At 50.6% G+C, this 18,720-nt stretch overlaps 2 protein-coding genes across 4 annotated transcripts; one reads left to right on the forward strand and one right to left on the reverse strand.

The window, feature by feature from the left end:
• The first annotated feature begins 3,750 nt into the window (after positions 1-3,750).
• pitrm1 (pitrilysin metallopeptidase 1) lies at positions 3,751-11,936 on the forward strand. Its single transcript, XM_053882354.1, has 27 exons — positions 3,751-3,915; positions 4,390-4,495; positions 4,575-4,681; positions 4,753-4,904; positions 4,998-5,112; positions 5,179-5,275; positions 5,336-5,496; positions 5,565-5,691; positions 5,765-5,853; positions 5,916-6,044; positions 6,105-6,218; positions 6,481-6,577; positions 7,110-7,244; positions 7,323-7,461; positions 7,532-7,648; positions 7,720-7,849; positions 7,922-8,042; positions 8,130-8,206; positions 8,270-8,435; positions 8,519-8,619; positions 8,679-8,799; positions 8,864-8,914; positions 8,977-9,089; positions 9,151-9,273; positions 9,332-9,477; positions 9,536-9,638; positions 9,705-11,936. Exons 1-27 carry the CDS (start codon positions 3,884-3,886, stop codon positions 9,796-9,798), a joined length of 3,063 nt encoding a protein of 1,020 aa, XP_053738329.1. The 5' UTR covers positions 3,751-3,883; the 3' UTR covers positions 9,799-11,936.
• Positions 10,004-17,310, reverse strand: LOC128769068 (ATP-dependent 6-phosphofructokinase, platelet type-like). Of its 3 annotated transcripts, XM_053882357.1 has the most exons (23): positions 17,055-17,310; positions 15,829-15,902; positions 15,692-15,769; positions 15,369-15,558; positions 14,983-15,148; positions 14,873-14,917; positions 14,708-14,816; positions 14,538-14,633; positions 14,375-14,467; positions 14,140-14,265; positions 13,988-14,052; positions 13,834-13,903; positions 13,610-13,756; positions 13,190-13,260; positions 13,036-13,123; positions 12,580-12,732; positions 11,730-11,882; positions 11,212-11,376; positions 11,073-11,134; positions 10,900-11,011; positions 10,713-10,812; positions 10,547-10,652; positions 10,004-10,478 (listed from the first exon to the last, which is right to left on the reverse strand). In XM_053882357.1, the coding sequence occupies exons 1-23, from the start codon at positions 17,161-17,163 to the stop codon at positions 10,322-10,324; spliced, it is 2,535 nt and encodes an 844-aa protein (XP_053738332.1). In that variant the 5' UTR covers positions 17,164-17,310; the 3' UTR covers positions 10,004-10,321. The 3 variants fall into 3 exon arrangements, with proteins under 3 accessions (XP_053738332.1, XP_053738331.1, XP_053738330.1); XM_053882356.1 differs by lacking the exon at positions 12,580-12,732 and having other exon boundaries at positions 17,055-17,309; XM_053882355.1 differs by lacking the exon at positions 11,730-11,882 and having other exon boundaries at positions 17,055-17,305.
• Positions 17,311-18,720: the final 1,410 nt, after the last annotated feature.

The following is an 18,720-nucleotide window of genomic DNA, read 5'->3' on the forward strand; positions in this document are numbered from 1 at the left end:
AAAAAAAAAGATTTACATAGTATTTTAAAAGTTTTCAATACAGTATGAAAATTTATAATTTGATCTAAGTGATAGCGATATTTTCAAACACATGAGACATGTGATGATTTATATAACTGGATTTACAAAATAAAATATCATGTAAAATAAAGAAGTCGTTTTTCGGTTTCAAATTGTATTTTAAGTTTTTTTCAGATTCCATTTTTTTATGATTACAAATTCTTTTTTTACCAGTTCAAAACTGATAGCACAGAAATGGCGTTGGGGGCGTGTCAGGAATCAAGACTGACAGCACTCAGAACCACTGTTTGAGGTGTGATGTTTACTGGCAACACGGATGTTGTGATGCTGTAAAAACACACGACTATGTGGATTAGTCAGGTGGATGGAAGTGCAGATACAACACACTGCTCCAGTCTACATGCTGTTTAAGGTGCAACTTGCCATCAAACACCATACGATTCTGTGATCACAAATTCGTAAATACAATGTGAAACCATAAAAAACGACTTTATATTACTAACTCGAATATAATTATTAATTTTCATGCTGTATTGAAAACCTTCTAAAATACTACGTACATTTTTTGTATTCAAACCTTATTAATAGGGCATCAAAACATCATTTTTGTGAATTATTATTATTATTATTATTTTTTTTTCGAATTCGAATTTGTTTTTTTGTATTCAAATCTCGATGGCTCAGATATCCCTCCATAGAATGGAACCCACAACCTCGCTGGAAAGAATTCATGAGCTAATGGCTACATCCTGAAACAGCTAGCTTATTAGCTAGCGAACATGATCATGTGACCTCAGACACAATAGAAAATACGATGACAGACTGTTGGGTTGTAAACAATTTCAGCTGGGAAAAAATATATGGCTTTTAATTGACAAACTAAAAAGAAAAGCCTTCAGAAAAAAATAACAAAGAAATGACACAACACATGACAAAAACAGTGCGGAAGAATGAGAATTCCACCGAGTTGGAAAACACCTCAAATTGAGGTCACGTTGTCTTCAACACAGAAGCCAAATAATTCATAGCGTCTCTCTAAAAGCTGAGCTGACCTCATGCTGATGTCGTCATGTCTTGCATGTAAGTTTAATGCCGTCTGGAGTCTGTCTCGCCTTGTTCTCCTCCACCGAGACGCGGCCCACGTCGAGTCGGGTCGGCCCAAATGAAAGAGGAAACAAGCCTCACATGCTAATTCACAGTCGGCGGCGCATTTATTGCCGGCTGACTCATCAATATGCTTCATTAGCAGGTAATTGCTCATTAATTAGCTGCACGCACTCGTCCAATTAGCAAAAATATGAAGCCATTTAGCATCAACGACGGGTCGTTAGCGTCAGCTATGCAAAACGAATGTTTGGTCTTGACGGATGGAGCCGCTCCAGTTCTACCAGACTCCACTCCGGTTCCTCGCTCCCCCCGCTGATACCGCGCTCTAATGAGGGAATATTTATTCACTGTGTTTGTGTTTCAGTCCCAAGTCTGGAGCCTCCCTGGCGCTCCAGAGTCACCTGTTTCTGAACTGAAAATTCTAACTATAGCGGTCCTAGGCTCGTTTGAGTAGGATTAATGACGTGACATGAAAATGGAAATGAAGATTTACCCGTAAAAAATGTTGCGTTCAGGTACATGGTTCTTTGTCTGTACAAACTGACGTCTTTCGCGCAGCTGTGACGTTAAACGTGCTGCAGTCCGACTGGTTCGAACGTCTCTTATTAATGCAATCTTTTGGCGACATCTAGAGGCCGGAGACATCACGTGCAGTTTTTCATTCCCAACGTCAACGTCACCAATCGAGTTGCGCTTTTGAAAAATAAATATGTGAGATGATAATACAGAAACATTGGATCATTCCCCAATTCAGTAGCTACTAATCGCACCCAGATTTCGGTGATATGCGCAGGTCAGAAAGAAAACATATCGAAACAGTTTCACTCTTTATTGTCACAGTTTGGCTGACCTCACAGATGTCCATCTTAATGTCAAGTACCACATCAACTGTTGCTATTGTGTATATATATATATATATATATATATATATATATATATATATATATATATATATATATATATATATATATATATATATATATATATATATATATATATATATATATATATATATATATCTTCGAGATTCTTCGCAGAGTTTTGTCCGCCACAGTAACCGATTTCAAATGGTGCTAGACCTGCTTCACTCTGAGCACCAGATGAAGCCGGTCAACCTTGTCGGGACATCGGCACCAACATCTCAGTCGTGTCCTGAGGAGCGTCCCAATTGGAGAACACTGATTTCAGATGGTGCTAGACAGGTGACATACTCTAAGCCACCAGCTGAAACCAGCTCCTCCAGAGGGCGCTGTTGAACGGCCTGGACGAGAAGTGAGGAGACGTGTGATTGACAGCTGTCAGGGTTTTATGGCAGTTAATTGATGCTGACAAAAAAAGCAGTACAATAATAAACCGGTTTCCATTTGTGGAATTCGTTAGCAAGCGTGTCTCATTCTTCGTATCAATTTAGCATTTTCTAAACGGTATTTCTGAAGATCAGAAAATGATGAACAACTTTATATTCATTCACTTATCCACATTGTTTTGCTTAATTGCCTAAATTAATCACAGTCTCCGCAATCGACAATATATAATCAATCGAATCGAATAATATAAAAAAAACGCGCTGAGGTTGATATTTAATTGGATTATGTGTGAAATGACGACACCCAGCGGTGAAGTGGCGCGCTGCAGCTGGAGCGGTTTGTTTACATCAGAATAAAAAGTGCGCATGAAACAGAAACTTCTGGAAAGATGGAAGCTTCCGGGCCTCGACCCTCCACAGTGACACGACAGCTAAAGAAACACTCCAGCAGTTCTGATCGTGACGCGGGGAGAAGAACGCGACGGCGAAGTAAACACGCTCGTGCGTCAGCGTCTGTGGTCAACAACACACTTCGGCACCATTAAGATGAATCACGTGTCCATGCTGGTCTCGTCCGGTCCTGTCGGAGACCTGAGGATTTAAACTTGATAACACAAGACTGAAGCGGAGCAGTGACTCACTCGGGAGGTAAATACAAGTGCGCAACATCCTCCCGCAGTCAGTACCTTCCTCTTCCTCCTCGTCCTCCTCATCCCGAGCTGGCAACTCACCGGCCGTGGGCTCGTCAGCTCGTCCCTCGCACGCGCGCGAACCGTCCTCTGGAACCATCTCGCATCTTCGCCCGAGTCCCAACTGCGAAAGTGTGAATTGTTGGAAACATCATTCCCAACACGTGGAGAAAAATTCAGCACAAACACTTAAACAGTCCGCGACCACAGAGTGCGGCTGTGACGGAGAGAAACGCACGCGGACCGGCGATCGTCGCACCTCACCGGACCGACATCCAAACCATCTGACCCCCCCTCCCTCACCCCCTCCCACCTCCGGGGCCGGTGTCGCTGCCCGATTTGCTCGGGTGGTCGGTTCATCGCGGGGTCCTGCGATTGATGATGACGTCAGACCAAGTAGCTTCGCTGTAGCTGGCGAATTAAACGTCATAATTTGCCGGAGTTGATGTGACGCTGTTGTTTACAGTGGAGTACAGACGCACTTTTAATAACCAATCGTGATCTGCTACGTCACGAACCAAATTGGCGCTAAAATTACGTCTATTTCACACTTGGATTTAGAGCCAATAGACTCGTGCTACGTCATCACTCTGCTACCCAGCCGCTCGCATTCTAAAACGTCATCACCGGGCGCCGGGCATCACTGGTAACGGAGGACTGGTGCGAGATCATGAAGTGACTCCTCTGGACTCTGTGAAACGACTCGTTCATGCGGCGACAACACTCGTTTTCATAGACTGACATCGCCAGGGACGCAGACATGTTACGGCAAACAAAGTCGTTCATCCAAAGGTGAGTTAGCGAACTTGACACCTGAGGGTCCCTCAAAGTCTGCTCAGACACGTGATCAGTCCTCCAAGTGTCACCGCTGAGAACCGGTTTTCCGGTCAAATAAACACGGAGATGTATTTCTCTTTCAGTGTTTCTAACGGTTATGTGGGTCACGTGACTCATGTCATTATTTTGGAATTCTGTCAATTTGATCCGAACTTTAGTCATAGTCACGATGATGTATTGAATTTATCCAACGATGGGTTTAATAAGAAAGGTTTGTACAGTAAACTGAGCTTCAATATGACATTCATGCATGTTCAAGCTTCAACATTTGCTATTGTTATTTGAGTTTATTGTTATTTGAGTTTAGTGTGACAGAGTGACAGATTTTTTTTTCCAGCAGGATGTTCATTTATTCAAACATTTCACGTGGTTTTGATTCTCATGAATCAGTCAGGTGTTTTTATTTCCAACCTTTTGTTTCTCCTGCAGTTTCCACCGACGTTTGGCGTCACGCAGGCTCAAGAGCACTTCTGCTGTGGAGCGAGCGCTGCAGTATCAGTGCGGACAGAAAATCCACGGCTTCACAGTTGAAGAGGTATTTATGGAATTATTCTGACTCGGAAGGTTCGGCTCATTTGGCTCTTGAGAGCTAATGTGTGGGTTCTGACCTCCAGGTGGTCCAAGTGCCAGACTTGTTCCTGGCCGCCGTGAAGTTGAGTCACGATGGGACGGGAGCTCGATACCTGCACGCGGCCCGAGATGACGCCAACAACCTCTTCAGGTGAGCTGACAACAGATGAGGGGTCATGTGACCTGCCCTTTCTCAGGTTCTCTTCCTGGTCTGGTGTGTAGTGTCCAGTTCAGGACGACCCCCATGGACAGCACTGGGGTCCCGCACATCCTGGAGCACACGGTTCTGTGTGGCTCCCACAAGTTCCCCTGCAGAGACCCCTTCTTCAAGATGCTCAACAGATCCCTGTCCACCTTCATGAACGCCTTCACAGGTTGTCCTCCTGCACGGTTGTGTGTGAAGCTCATGAAAAACTACTGCTCAAGTGCTGGTTCTGTGGTTCTCATGCTGTGTTTCTCCGGAGCAGCCAGCGACTACACCATGTATCCTTTCTCGACTCAGAACGGAAAAGACTTCCAGAATCTTCTCTCTGTCTACCTGGACGCAGTGTTCTTCCCTTGTTTACGTGAGCTGGACTTCTGGTGAGTGGAGTTGTGCTCAGCCCCGGGTGTTAGGATGCTGGTGATGTGAGCATATGCGGCCCTCAGGCAGGAGGGTTGGAGGCTGGAGAACGAGAACCCCACGGACCCCGAGTCCACGCTGGTGTTCAAGGGCGTGGTCTTCAATGAGATGAAGGGAGCCTTTGTAGGTCTGCGCTCGGTTGCCACGTGGGTTGCAGGTGTGTGATGATGTCTTTGCTTCCAGTCCAACAATGAGAGTCTGTACGCGCAGCACCTGCAGAACAAGCTGCATCCCGACCACACGTACTCGGTGGTGTCCGGAGGAGAGCCGCTGGCCATCCCGGACCTGACCTGGGAGCAGCTGCGACGCTTCCATGCCACCCACTACCACCCGAGCAACGCCAGGTTTGGTCCCTCCGTGGTGGCAGCTCACGACCTCCACAGTGGGTTTGATGAGCCGACATGTTCCTCAGGTTCTTCACGTACGGAGACCTGCCTCTGGAGCAGCACCTGCAGCAGATCCACGAAGAGGCTCTCTCCAAGTTCCACCGCATCGACCCGAACACTGAGGTCCCTCACCAGCCACGCTGGAGCTGCCCGGTCTGCACCCTCGCTGCACTCCATCACTCAAGCCTGAGCCACGTGTCTCACCTGCCGTATCCTCCTCTCGCAGAGAGAAGACCATGTGACCTGCAACCCCGACGCTCTGGCTCCTGACCCGGCCCGACAGAACACGCTGTGTGTCAGCTACCTGCTGGGAGAGTACGAAACCCACCACCCCAACCTCCTCATTACTGTCCCCTAAAATCTCATCTCCTCATCAGCATCACCGACACCTTCGAGAGCTTCACTCTCAACCTGCTCTCCTCTCTGATGATCTCCGGCCCCAACTCGCCTTTTTACCGAGCGCTCATCGAGCCCAAGATCGGCACAGATTTCTCCTCGGTGGTCGGGTGAGTGAGCGAGCCTCAACACGTCGCTGACAGTCGCATGACTGACGTGTCGCACGGCAGCTTCGACGGCAGCACCAGAGAAGCTTCCTTCAGCATCGGGCTCCAGGGCATGGCCGAGGGGGACGGCGAGCGGGTCAAAGACATCATCTCCCGCACGCTGGACGACATCATCCAGTGAGTGTCCGTCACCAGTCGACAGCCAGTGAGGAGCAAGAGCTTGAGCTCTGGATTTTATGAGCAATAAAAAGAGCGAGGGCTCACTCTGTTACAATTTCTAGAGAAGTAAAACTAAACTGTTTCTGTCACGGCAGGAGTGAGGACTCCTGTTTGATTATACCATCTGTGCTGTTAAATCTCTGACTGTTTTGTCACCAGTCTTCTGGCTGCCTCTCCCGTCTCTGTCTCTGCCTCACTGACAGTGTGCTTCTCCTCTCAGGAATGGCTTCGAGGACGAGCAGATCGAGGCGCTGCTGCACAAGATAGAGATCCAGATGAAGCATCAGTCCACCAACTTCGGCTTGGCTTTGGCCTCGGTGAGCTGCACACAACGCCATCTGCTGGCTAGTAGCTAGACTGGCCAAGGACACTCCAATTTCTTCAATTTTAATGTTTTTCCTGGCAATACGATTTTGGGGTGTTCATCTGAATATTCGAGTTTTTATTTATTTTATTGTTATCTGTATTTTTATTCTGTATTTGTTAATATTCAGGTTGACAAATTCTTTATCTATTCTTTTTTTATTTGATTTATTTTATTTTGTGTACTGCTTTTCCGTATTTTTACATTTTTATTTTGTGTATATTTTTCAGTTATTTTGAAAGTTTTTTTTCTCCTTTTAAAGACTAAACATTGTTTTATTATTTGTGTAATTTTTAATTAACATTTTAAAGGTTTTTTTTAATTGCATTTTCATCTGGAGTTTTTGAAGTCTTTTTTTGTCTTTTATTGATGCGTAGCCGAGAGAGTTGTACCAGCAGAGGGCAGAGTTGAGTGGAGCATACTAGTGAATTGTTGCTGTAGGAAGAGCAGGTCACACAGTCGCTGACTTCTGTCCTGTCTGTCAGTACATCGCGTCACCGTGGAACCACGATGGAGACCCTGTGGAGCTGCTGAAGATCAGCCAGAGCGTGGACAAGTTCCGGGGGGCACTGAAGGAGAACCCTCGTTTCCTCCAGGAGAAGGTGGCGCACTACTTCAAGGTGAGCAGTTAAGAGCTGTGGATCTGAGGTTGTGACTTGTCGTCAGTCTCATGGAGGTTGTTGGGGTTTGTGCTGCAGAAGAACACACACAGACTGACGCTGTCCATGAGTCCTGATGAAAACTTCCTAGACAAACAAGCCAGAGCAGAAGAGGAGAAGCTCCAGAAGAAGGTCCAGGATCTGTCCCAGAGTGACCGCCAGGAGATCTACGAGAAGGGTGAGGACCGTAGAAGAAATGTGACCATGAGCGCCTCCTGCTGTTCCTCACGTGTCCCCGTCTCTCGCAGGTCTGCAGCTGCTGGAGCTCCAGAGTAAACCTCAGGACGCTTCCTGTCTCCCGGCTCTCAAGCTCTCCGACATCCAGCCGGAGATCCCGCTCACTCCCGTGCACATCAGCACCGCAGGTTCCCGCCGCCGCCGCTCACAGTGCCCCTGTGTCATGCTGAAGCTCTGGGCATCGTTCTCATGACCGCAGGAGGGGTTCCGGTCCAGCTGTGTGAGCAGCCCACCAACGGTCTGGTCTACTTCCGGGCCATGTGCAGCCTCAACACCCTGTCCGATGACCTGAAGCTCTACGTGCCGCTCTTCTGTAGCGTCATCACCAAGTAGGTTTGTGTGCGAGACCTCCTCGCCCTGTTCACTCCTCCCTGATCCCAAGTCCTGCTGCTCCTCCTCAGGATGGGCTCTGGAGATATGGACTACAGGCAGCAGGCCCAGCAGATGGAGCTGAGGACCGGTGGCATGTCGGTCTCCACCCAGGTCATCCCCGACTCCACCCAGCTGGACATGTACGAGCAGGTCAGTCAACTGGGTCAGGACTAAAAGAAGACCAGGGTCTGGACAGAGACTTTGAATCGAGAGCTGTTGCATCCATCTGTGCTCCAGGGGGTGGTCCTCTTCTCCTCCTGCCTGGACCAGAACCTTCCTCACATGTTTGGACTCTGGAGAGACATCTTCAACAGGTGACCTCAGCGGCTGCTCTTCCCGGTTCCTGGACCATTGTCTAAACCCTGACCTTGTTTCAGTCCCCACCTGGAGGACGTGGAGCGACTCCGTGTTCTGGTGATGATGTCAGCGCAGGAGTTGGCCAACGGGATCTCCTACTCTGGTCACATGTACGCCATGACCCGGGCAGGCCGTCACCTGACCCCGGCAGGTGACCTGCAGGAGACCTTCGGCGGGATGGACCAGGTACTGACCATGAGACTCCCAGATGCAGCAGCAGAAGTGTCTCTCCTGGTCCTCAGCCTCTCACAGCTGCTCTCCTCCTCCAGGTGAAGTTCATGAAGCGGGTCGCGGAGATGTCGGACCTGAGTCAGGTCACCCGAACACTGTCCAGGATCAAGAAGCACCTCCTGAACCCCGAGAACATGAGGTGACTTGCGTCCTCAACAGGCCCTCTGATGTCATGTTACTGACTTGTATCTCCTCCAGATGTTCCATCAACGCGACGCCTCAGAAGATGGCCGACTCGCTGGGGCATCTGGAGACCTTCATGACAGACGTGGCTGGAAACAGGAAGCTGCGCAAACCTGTGCGTCCCAGTATCGTGCAGGTGAGCGGTCAGCGGTCGGAGTTACTCTCCAGTCAGATAACTCCATCTCTGTGGACGTCTGCAGCGCCCACTGGACCCCCAGGGTAACTCTGGAATGAGTCGGAGTCTGGTCTCGGTGAGTCCCAGCTCAACTGTGGGGGGTGAGGATGCTTGTCCTCAACGTCTCTCCCGTCCCAGGAGCCCAACTTCCGGCCGTGTCCCATGAAGACCTTCTTCCAGCTGCCGTTCCCTGTCAACTTCGTCAGCGAGACGGTTCGCACGGTTCCCTTCTGCCATGAGGACTATGCCAGGTGAGGCCGCCGGCGTTCTTCAAACCGAGGCTGTAGTGAAGCTGCTGTCTGGTCCCTGCAGCCTCTGCGTGCTGGCCAGGATGATGACGGCCAAGTTCCTGCACGGAGAGATCCGGGAGAAGGGCGGAGCTTACGGTGGCGGGGCCAGGATGGCTGGCGGCCTCTTCTCCTTCTACTCGTACAGGTGTGTTCTCATTCGCCTGCCTGTCTCACCCGCCGCCTCACTCTCCGCCGCTCTGCAGAGACCCCAACTCTGTTCAGACCCTCTCAGCGTTCCGCCGTGGCGTGGACTGGGCCCGGGCTGGTCACTTCACCCAGCAGGACATCGAAGAAGCCAAACTGTCCGTCTTCTCCACCGTGGACTCGCCTGTCGCCCCGTCAGATAAAGGTGAGTGCCGCTCATGTCATGCTGTTTCCTGAGGTTCTGACTCTGGGACTCTGGCCAGGGATGAGCCGGTTCTTCAGCGGGCTCACGGACCAGATCAGGCAGCAACACAGAGAGAGACTCTTCGCCGTCAGTCACCAGAACCTGCTGGACGCCGCCGACAGGTGAGTCCGCCACCACGCTGCGACGTCACGGTCCTGCTGGGATTCACCGGGTCTGGTTCTGCGCAGGTATCTGGGGGCGGGTCAGAAGACCACCGGCGTCACCATCCTCGGCCCAGAGAACCAGGCCATCAGCAGAGACCCGTCCTGGGTCCTCAAGTAATCCTCCGTTAGTTTTCACCCTGTTATATCAACTCTACAGACGCACCACTGCCTCAGAGACGACCCGACCCGACTGGGCTCGGTTCTGCCGGATTCATGCTAACATGACTGATAAGTCACACTCTGATCCCGACTCATGTTTTTCTTCATCGCTCTCTTTGACCCAACATTGTCTCTCTCTGGAACACACTTGTTTTCATGTCGACACAAACACTTTATTATTGAGACACACGGGGGAAGTTACACACAGTCACATGATCACCACAGCAGCGGTGGACTCACGAACGAAGACGGCTCGAAGGTTTGTCCAGCAGAACAGTCTTGACATGAAGCAGCGGACGTTTGAGCGACACGAGACTTGAACATGAAACCTTCTGACAATATTTTAAACTCTAGTTTATATATTCATTAAATATTTAGAACCCCCCAGTCTGGGACTTGAGCCGGGCGCCGGGTCTGGTCCGGAGGAGTCACCTCCGCCGCCCCCTCATCAGACTTGGGTCGGGTCTCGGAGGTCCCACGGTTCAGATGCTGGCCATCGTGTCACTCTCCTTTGCTCTGAAGCGGGCCACGTGTTCCAACTGGCCCGAGTCAGACACGTCGTAGCTCGTCTTGTACTTGGCCAGGATCTTCATCAGGGGGCGGAGCTTCAGCCACCACTGCTCCTTCGGGATCCGGTGGCTGCGGGGAGGAGACAGAACCGTGAGACGACCTGGCGACGGTTGACCTTTGCAGACGAAGCTTCTTACACGAAGTCGGTCTCGTCCCGAAGTTGTGACACGGGCTGGAAGACCAGGGCGCGGCGCCTCATCCCCAGAAGGCAGGCGCTGTCTGCGGAGTTGGCAAACACCCGCCCTGAAGAGAGAGGGAACGGTCATGTGACCTGGTGGAGCGAACAACCTGGTTCAAGCTCACCTCCTTTGATCGAGTCCTTCAGGGTCTTGGTGATCCACTGGACCGCCTTTGCCGCTATCTTGGTACTGAAGTTCCTGTCGAAGGGAGACGGAGCGCCACCCTGTGGCCAGGACAGGAAGTGACCAGTTCAGTATTGACCTTGAGTCTCTCTTCTCTTTCTCATCTTTCCTCACCCCCCCCACTTCACCTGCTGCATGTGTCCCAGGATGTTCTTCCTGCAGTCGAACACGCCTCGTCCCTCCTCAGAGTAGAGCTGGTAGATGAAGTCGGTGGTGAAGTTCTCGTTGCAGTTCTCGTTTCTGAAAATGAAAGAGAAATCACACACACTTCCTCACACACACACACACACACGTCTCTCACCTGAGCACCAAGCCTCGCTGGATGCTCGTCTTCATCTTTTGAGTCAGGTGCTCCACGTTACCCTGGACATGAAAGTCAGGTGAGCACTAACTTCCTGCGGCAGTGATGTCGCCCCCAGAGTCATGTACAGAGCTCAGACCTGCAGATCTCTGATGTCGAAGGGTTCCTCGTAGATGAAGACGGTGTCGGCTCCGGCGGCCAGACCCCCAACCGTGGCCAGGTAACCGCAGTAGCCGCCCATCGTCTCGATGATGAAGACGCGCCGCTTGGTGCCGCTAGCTGACTGCTTGATGCGGTCGCACGTCTGCAGGGACAGGAGACGGTGAGGCGACCCGGAAATGGTCTGAGGGTCATCGAGACTGATCTTCTGGAAAGTCCAGACCCGAGTCCTCGATGGCCCTCAACAGCACAGACACGAGGGGGCGCTGTGCAGCCGCTGGAGATTGTGACAAACCTGAAGCTTTCAAACTAACATGATCATTTTAGAAGCCTTGTCTGTATGTTACTGTTTCGTATGTTGGAGCTACCAATGCTAACTGTTGTCAAACAACTTTTTCTCCTTCAGAAATAATCTCTCAAAAGTTAGTCCATCTCAAGATATTGGAAATATTAGTGATCACGCAGGACATGTTGGCTGGAGTCAGCAGTTGGCCTTACCTCCACGATGGTGTTGATGGCCGTGTCGGCGCCCAGACAGAGGTCAGTGCCGGGAACATTGTTACTAATGGTGGCGGGCAGCATGCACATCGGGACACAAAACTCCTCATAGTTGGCTCGCGCCTCGTACAGCTCCAGCAGACACTCTAGAGCCTGATGGTCGCCAGATACAGTTAGACCCCGGGGGGGGGGGTGGTGATGCGTGTGTGATGGGATTGATCCTGCGTTTGTTTTGACGTTTGTGTCTGGTTATCGCAGCAATACGACGGTAAATCGCGATATTCTTGTGGCGCCATGTTAGCAACACAAGATGAAAGGTTTTGTTGGTGATAGTGTTGTGTCTCTCTGTGTGGAGTGTCTTTGGCTCGCAAAGCCTTAATCTGACACCAGCACTAATCCCTGAAGAGGAGAAACTGGGTCGGTGATGTGACACGACTACAGAGTTCTGGTTCAGTCCAGGCGGCTCCTAAGGCCAGTGGACCCAAGCTAAGGTGTGTGCTCCGCGGCTTTTGATTGGCTGGCAGATCGAGGTCAGGTGACAACGTGTACGTGGGGAGCTGGTGTCCTGACCCGGTGGTTCAGGTCGAAGACGACACCGGGGCAAAGTTTTCACAACAAACAGAGCCTGTCGAGTCCAACAACAACATGCTGCGGTCATGTGACCTCCCTCCTCAGCGCCGGGACGGCGAACTCTCACGATCCAACTTTGCTATCCAGGGAGTCCGACTGAAAGCTTTCCAGAATCATCAACTAAAAGCATCTTGACTCGTGAAGAGTCTTGTAATCCGGACTGGAAGCGAGCTGCCTGCCCCCTGCCCCCGACAACCCTCCTCCACCTTGGCGCACTTACATCAGTAATGGCGTTCAGAGCGGTATCCGAGCCAATGCTGAGGTCGGACCCGGGAATGTTGTTGGAAACCGTGGCCGGGACCATAACCATGGGCACGCAGAATTCGCTGTACTTGTCTCTGGCCGCGGAAAGTTCCAGTAAACCCACGTAAGCCTGCGGCAGGAAGAGACTTATCGCTCATATTCGACAGTCAGGGAGCGTGTGGATGGAAACAGGACACACGATGGATGGGAGCAAGTGCCAGGGGAGCGTAAGCCTGGGAACACGCCAGCAGGAGCCAATGAGCAAGGCAGGAAGCTAAGGTGCAGATGGGAGGACGGGGCGGGAACACGCAGACAGGACCGTGCTAGCTACGTGGAACACGAGCGGGATGGTGTGGGCGGGAACACGAACTGGAACTTTGACACAAACAAAATGGCAGGTGAATGTGGGAGACCAGAATTGGAACCTCGCTACCTCGAAGCCTCCGATGACAAGCAGAGCGTTGATGTTGTTGATCCTCATCTGCTCCGCTATCTGGTCCAGATGTTTCCCAGGAAGAGTTCTGGAAGACCGACACCAGTCAGCAGGGGGCGCCACAGGGAGCTCATCATCTGACTAATGTTCCCACCTCTTGGTGCCCAGCAGGGAGCCTCCCTGGCCGGTCCAGCCGCCGACATCCCCCCATTTGATCTCCTTGATCTGGACAAACACACCTTCAGACACGCTCCCTGCCTCAAAAGTGACCCAGGTCCGGGTCCCAAACTGCCACCATTGTTCACTGGATGTGTTTCTCCACCAGTGTTATTGCAAAACGTCACCAGCAAAACTTTTTTTAAAGAAATTTTGGCGGCTATTCAAACGCGACACATTGCTATCTGACACTCGCGAGTGTCTCGCGTCACTCCGACCGCAGCGGAATGCTCTTATCTTCTGGAAGGAATTTGCTTGAACGTGGTCCCAAACAGACGACCTGCGGACCCGCAGACTCCTACTGTACTGAGTAGACAGGCGAACAGGACGTGGACCGAGGGTGTCATGCTAGCCTCACCTGTCCCTTGTAGAATCCCTCAAAGCCGTCGTTCACAGCGAACATCTTGTGACCCTCTGCGATTCCTACTCTCACCGCCGAGCGCACAGCGGCGTTCATCCCAGCCGCCGGAGCACCCACATTCAGCACCGCCACATTGAAGGAGCTCTGGGAATCAAACCCACAGCCCAGAGTTAGCGAAGGCCCGAAGATGGTTCACGCGCGTCGACCCCACATTGACTCACATTTGGAAGCTCAGCATCAACATTGCGATTTGAGAGGAGGCGGTAGGTGATGAGGTTGTTCTCGAAGCTCCTGGGATGAGAGAGAAATGAGGGATGGATTCTCCCTCAGCAAGGGACTGTTTGCAGGATGTATTCACAGAGGTGGGGACTTCACCTGCCGCGCAGCTTCACAGCCTCCTCAAACTTCTTCTCGTCCATGGCCTTCTGGACTTCCTGGGTCTGAAAACAGAACACATCTGGTTTGTCGAGTCGAGCTCTGGTTTCCTCCCATTCTACAAAGGTTTGGTGAAGAGGCGGCACACTCACCATCTGAACACACTCCATCAGGGGCAGTCGGACAGCCTGGTTTCCCACCAGAGACACAACACACGCCGGCGTGTCGGCGGAGGCCTCCAGCAGCGCTAACACCGCCTCCACGCCCATACGACTGGCCTGCAGGTCGTTTGAAGGTCAAAACAAATGATGAAAGTCCCGCAACAGTGTCACGCGAAACAGAAGTGTTGTTGTTAGCAAGGCTAGCAAAATCAGGTGTGGGACGCACCAGGATCCGGTCAAAGGCAGACGGCGTCCCTCCACGCTGCACATGGCCCAGGATGGTGACGCGAGTGTCGAAGCCAAGACGCCGCACCACCAGCTGGAGTCACATGACCAAGAAAGATCATTTTCACCGTCTCATGGCGACACACAGCACCAACTGTCGTCACCTCCTTGATGTAGTCCGGCGTGATCGGCTTGTTGTGGCTGTCAATGGCTCCTTCGGCGACGATGATGATGTTCAGGCGCTTCCTCTCCTGCCGGTTCTGGAACGGCACAGCAGCCGTGAGTGTGGGTGTGTTCCACGCCCGCCGTCGCAACAAGGACTTCTCAGTTTTACCTCGGACAGTTTCTGGCACATGTTGTCCTCCCAGCCATCCTCTGGAGGCATCTCTGGGATGAAGACCCAGTCGGCGCCACACGCCAGAGCGCTGACCATCGCCAGGTACCTGCACACGCAGCGCTGTGATCCACAGCCTCTCAAACAGAGCCGCTCAGGTCTCACCCGCAGTGCCGGCCCATCACCTCCAACACGAACGTCCTCTGGTGGCTGAACAAGAGAACGGCAGGTTCGGCGTCAAACGTCGGCGAGCCGCCGTTAACCCGTGAGCTCACCTCTGTGCCGTGGTGATGATGGCGTCCACCACCTCGATGATGCGGTGCAGCGCCGAGTCGGTGCCGATGGTCATGTCGGTGCCGCAAAAGTCGTTGTCGATGGAGCCGACCATGCCGACGATGTGCAGCACCGAGTTATTGCACGCCGTGTCGTCGTCGATCAAACCTGAAGGTGAACAGGATTCAGAGCCGCATGAGATTATGGAGTGACTTGTTATGTTATATTTTCATTCACGTCGCTCTCATGATTCAGTGGTGAAGCGGCATGATGCCACACATTCCACTGTCACAGTGTTGTAGTTACTATCACTACTTCTCTGCTGCTCTTTGTAATAACACTGAAATATAAATTATATATCTAGTTCACGGAGACCAGTCGGCACCACCTTGCTGCCGCAGCTCCTCCAGCAGGCCGCTCCACTCCTCCCTGAACAGGTTGGCACCGGTCAGACTCCCGTCTCCTCCGATCACACACAGGTTGGTGATGTTCTTCTCCACCAGGTTGCGCGCAGCTCTCAGTCGACCCTCTCGAGTCCGGAACTCTTTACAGCGAGCGCTGCCGATCACAGTGCCGCCCTGGGGAGCCGGGATGGAGGATCTTTACAGTCTCAGCCCACAAGGAAAACATCAGTCATTGTAATGCAGTTAGCCCTCGGTGTCGAGTTGCAGGCCAAACTCAAGAGAATCCAGGCGAGGTCATGTGACTCACCACTTGCAACATGCTGGAGACGCTCTCCCACGTCGCCTCCTTGATGTTGTCGCCGCCGTCCACCATCCCCTGGTAGCCCTGAGAGAGAGAGAAAATGTTCACTCGAAGATGCCGCGACAGCAAAGACCGCTCCTCACCTCATGGATGAAGTAGACCTTCGCTCCCACGTAGATGCCCATCCGGACCACGGCTCGGACGGCGGCGTTCATGCCTGCCACAGGAAGTAGTTAGTGAGGTCCGAGTCCTACTGAGAGTCTGCAACAGCCAGAGCTCCGACAGCTCCAGTCTCAGACTCCGCAGAGCTGCTCAACATGAGAGCCATGTTCCTCTGGAAAGAACCAGACTTATGGCATCTGGTTCTCTCTGATCATGACCAAGGTCACAACAAGAAGACACCAATGTGAGTCCTGGACACTGGAAATTGAACCTAAGATGCCTCCAGAACAAGCGTCAAAACACAGCTCATCTGAAAACTGTTTGGGTCAGAACCACAACTGAGAAGATGATGAAGCCAGCAGAACAGTTCTCAGACTGAAGTTCTAGTGTGGGACAGTTTATTTCAAGGGTGCAACTGGGTGAGAACTGGCTCAGTACTACCCAGACTGGATCAAGACCTCCCTCTAATAAGACCTCCTGAAACCTTCTGGCCTGGAGGTTTCAGGCCCTAACTCTGACATGTTCTCTGTTCTGCTCCACAATGAGCGGGACCGTCGAGTAACTCTGAAGTTTCCGGTCCGTTCTCAGCATCACTGCAGCATCGCTGCTCCTCACGTAGGCGCCTCAAGCCATAGTCACACTGCCGGCCATCACCACCGCTCCCAATCGGAAGATGCTTCAGAGTAAAAGCACGTCGCCCTTTTCCCTCTCGCCACACTTTTATTGTGACGGTTTCCATCGGAACGTTGGGGCCCAACATTTGTAGCAATATTTCTCACGATTTGGTGCAGTCGAGAGCATTTGATCGAACAAATAAACCCGTCTTTTACCAGAGAATCTTTGAAAATCACGTCAAGAACTCTCACTATGCAACAGCGGACAAACATCAGAACCCGCGTTAACTACTCGTCAAGTTTGCCATTTCCTGGCTTTCATTCAAGTTATTTCTGATCAACCATCCGTGAGGATGAACCCATCTGTTGCGTAAGAGCTGACGGGCTCGAGGAGAGATTTTCAGATGAAGTTGAATGAATAGGTTGAAGGTCGGTTGACAGCGGAAATGAAAAACAGAGTTTGAGTTTTTTTAGCGGAAATGTTAAGACAAATCAATTGCAGGCTGTTTTGTTCAGATTCAACCCGGAAATAAACCAAATATCGCTCAAATAAATCAACAAATCTGAGTGTGTGTGTGGCAGTGCTCCGGTACCTTGAGCATCTCCGCCGCTCGTCAGCACCGCGATGGACTTGCCGTCCCCCGACAGGTTCTCGAAGAATTTCCGCGTGTCCTGCCGCTTCGGTGCCACCGCCCCGGACATCTCTGCCGCCGCTGTCAGTGCTCGAGTGAGGCCGGAGAGAGGGACGGAGGTGAGGTCCGAGTGTCTGCGAGCGGAGCGCGACGCTAGTTGTGTGAGGGATCGCAGCGGAGGGAGACTCCCCCTCGCTCCAACACGCCCCTTTCAAAGATCCTCTATTGATGACTCACTCCGGCTGCAACGGCAGATGGTCTGGTTGATGCTCAAAAAAAAAAGAGACTGACTGAAGTGTCCCCGTTTCAAACATTAAATAAATATACGGCAGTGACTGAACTTCCGGTCGGGTCTAACTTTGGATCCGACAGTTTCTCTGGAACTAACAGGAAGTGAGAGCGTGCGGTTTGTGTGCCTTTTAACTGCTTAATGTATTATAATGGGGTCTTCAGTCAAGGCACTTAAACTCTCCCTACAAATGACTCATCACACAAATATCTCATGTGGAAGATTTAATAAAAATGGTGCGGTGAAAAAATGACTATGAATAACGTTTTTACTTCATTTATTTAATAACTTTAATAAGCAGAGTCAACTAACCACTGCTTCTTCTGTTGCTTGTTCTGACCAAATGACCAAAGTTGAGCATAAAAAGGAAAAAAAAAGGAAGAGCATCTGTTAACGCATAACTCACTGGCCACTAGGGGGCGAACTGACAGGCAAAATTACAGGAGCGCTGCTCGGTGACTAACTTTTCTGGACGGAGAACTTACAGGCTCAGGGCAAACATGTGACGTCACCCGTGTCGTTCTTCACTGAAACACAATTGTGACGTGACATTTGAGTTTGCTGTCGTCCATTTAATCGCCGCCTTCTTTTTTTCTGTGTTTCCTAACCGCTCGTTGGGCCTTGCTAAATCGGGCAGCTGAGATTAGATTGGAGGGGCCACGCAGAGGCCACCGAGACCAGACCCGGACCCAGGGTTACCATCCTTAATAAGATGCATCTGCTTCAGATGGAAACAGGTTTGCCTTCCATTGCCGAGCGCTGCTTAAAAGAATAAAAAATAAACCAAAATAATTATAATATTTATAATTATATACACATATTTAGGAGTATAGGGTAAAAACAAATAGAAAAATGTTTTGGGTTTTTTTTCTGTTGATAATCCGCCAGTGCAAAAAATAAAATAAACAAAATAAAATGTTTATTGTAATTTTTTAAATGCTACAATATGGTGGGATGTTTTGTGAGCAAAGTGAGATATTTTAAAATGGAAATATTTTCTAAACATTTAAAATACGTTTTAAAATGTCACATCCTAATGACATTGCATCATAATATTCAAGTTAAATAAAAATCTAACATGTTTGATCAGTGTATGTTTTTCGAATGTCTAAATTTTGCATCATTTAAACCTAAAGATCAACGTACATCTTCGAATTGAAATAAAGACAGAACTGAAGTCATGTATACAAAAATATAAGAATCGTCTGGAAACAGTGGAAATCTGAACAGAATTATGTAATGACATCTCTATGACGATAGGTGGCATCATGACCTTTTTATCTCGCATCTGCGTCACTCCTAGGTTATCATTGATCACATAAAAATAAAAACAATGTT

The sequence above is a fragment of the Synchiropus splendidus genome, chromosome 13 (assembly GCF_027744825.2).
Source record: "Synchiropus splendidus isolate RoL2022-P1 chromosome 13, RoL_Sspl_1.0, whole genome shotgun sequence".
NCBI lineage: Eukaryota > Metazoa > Chordata > Actinopteri > Syngnathiformes > Callionymidae > Synchiropus > Synchiropus splendidus.

Bases quoted from the DNA above. Each gene is read 5' to 3' on its own strand.
- LOC128769068 (XM_053882357.1), bottom strand. From the start codon at position 17,163: ATGTCCGGGGCGGTGGCACCGAAGCGGCAGGACACGCGGAAATTCTTC. The intron at 12,733-13,035 runs GTAGCGAGGTTC...TTCCTGCCGCAG, and splicing joins TTGTCATCGGAGGCTTCGAG to GCTTACGTGGGTTTACTGGA. The intron at 11,883-12,579 runs GTAAGTGCGCCA...GGCGACCATCAG, and splicing joins CTCTGAACGCCATTACTGAT to GCTCTAGAGTGTCTGCTGGA.
- pitrm1 (XM_053882354.1), top strand. From the start codon at position 3,884: ATGTTACGGCAAACAAAGTCGTTCATCCAAAG. The intron at 8,207-8,269 runs GTGACCTCAGCG...ACCTTGTTTCAG, and splicing joins TGGAGAGACATCTTCAACAG to TCCCCACCTGGAGGACGTGG. The intron at 9,090-9,150 runs GTGAGGCCGCCG...TGGTCCCTGCAG, and splicing joins TGCCATGAGGACTATGCCAG to CCTCTGCGTGCTGGCCAGGA.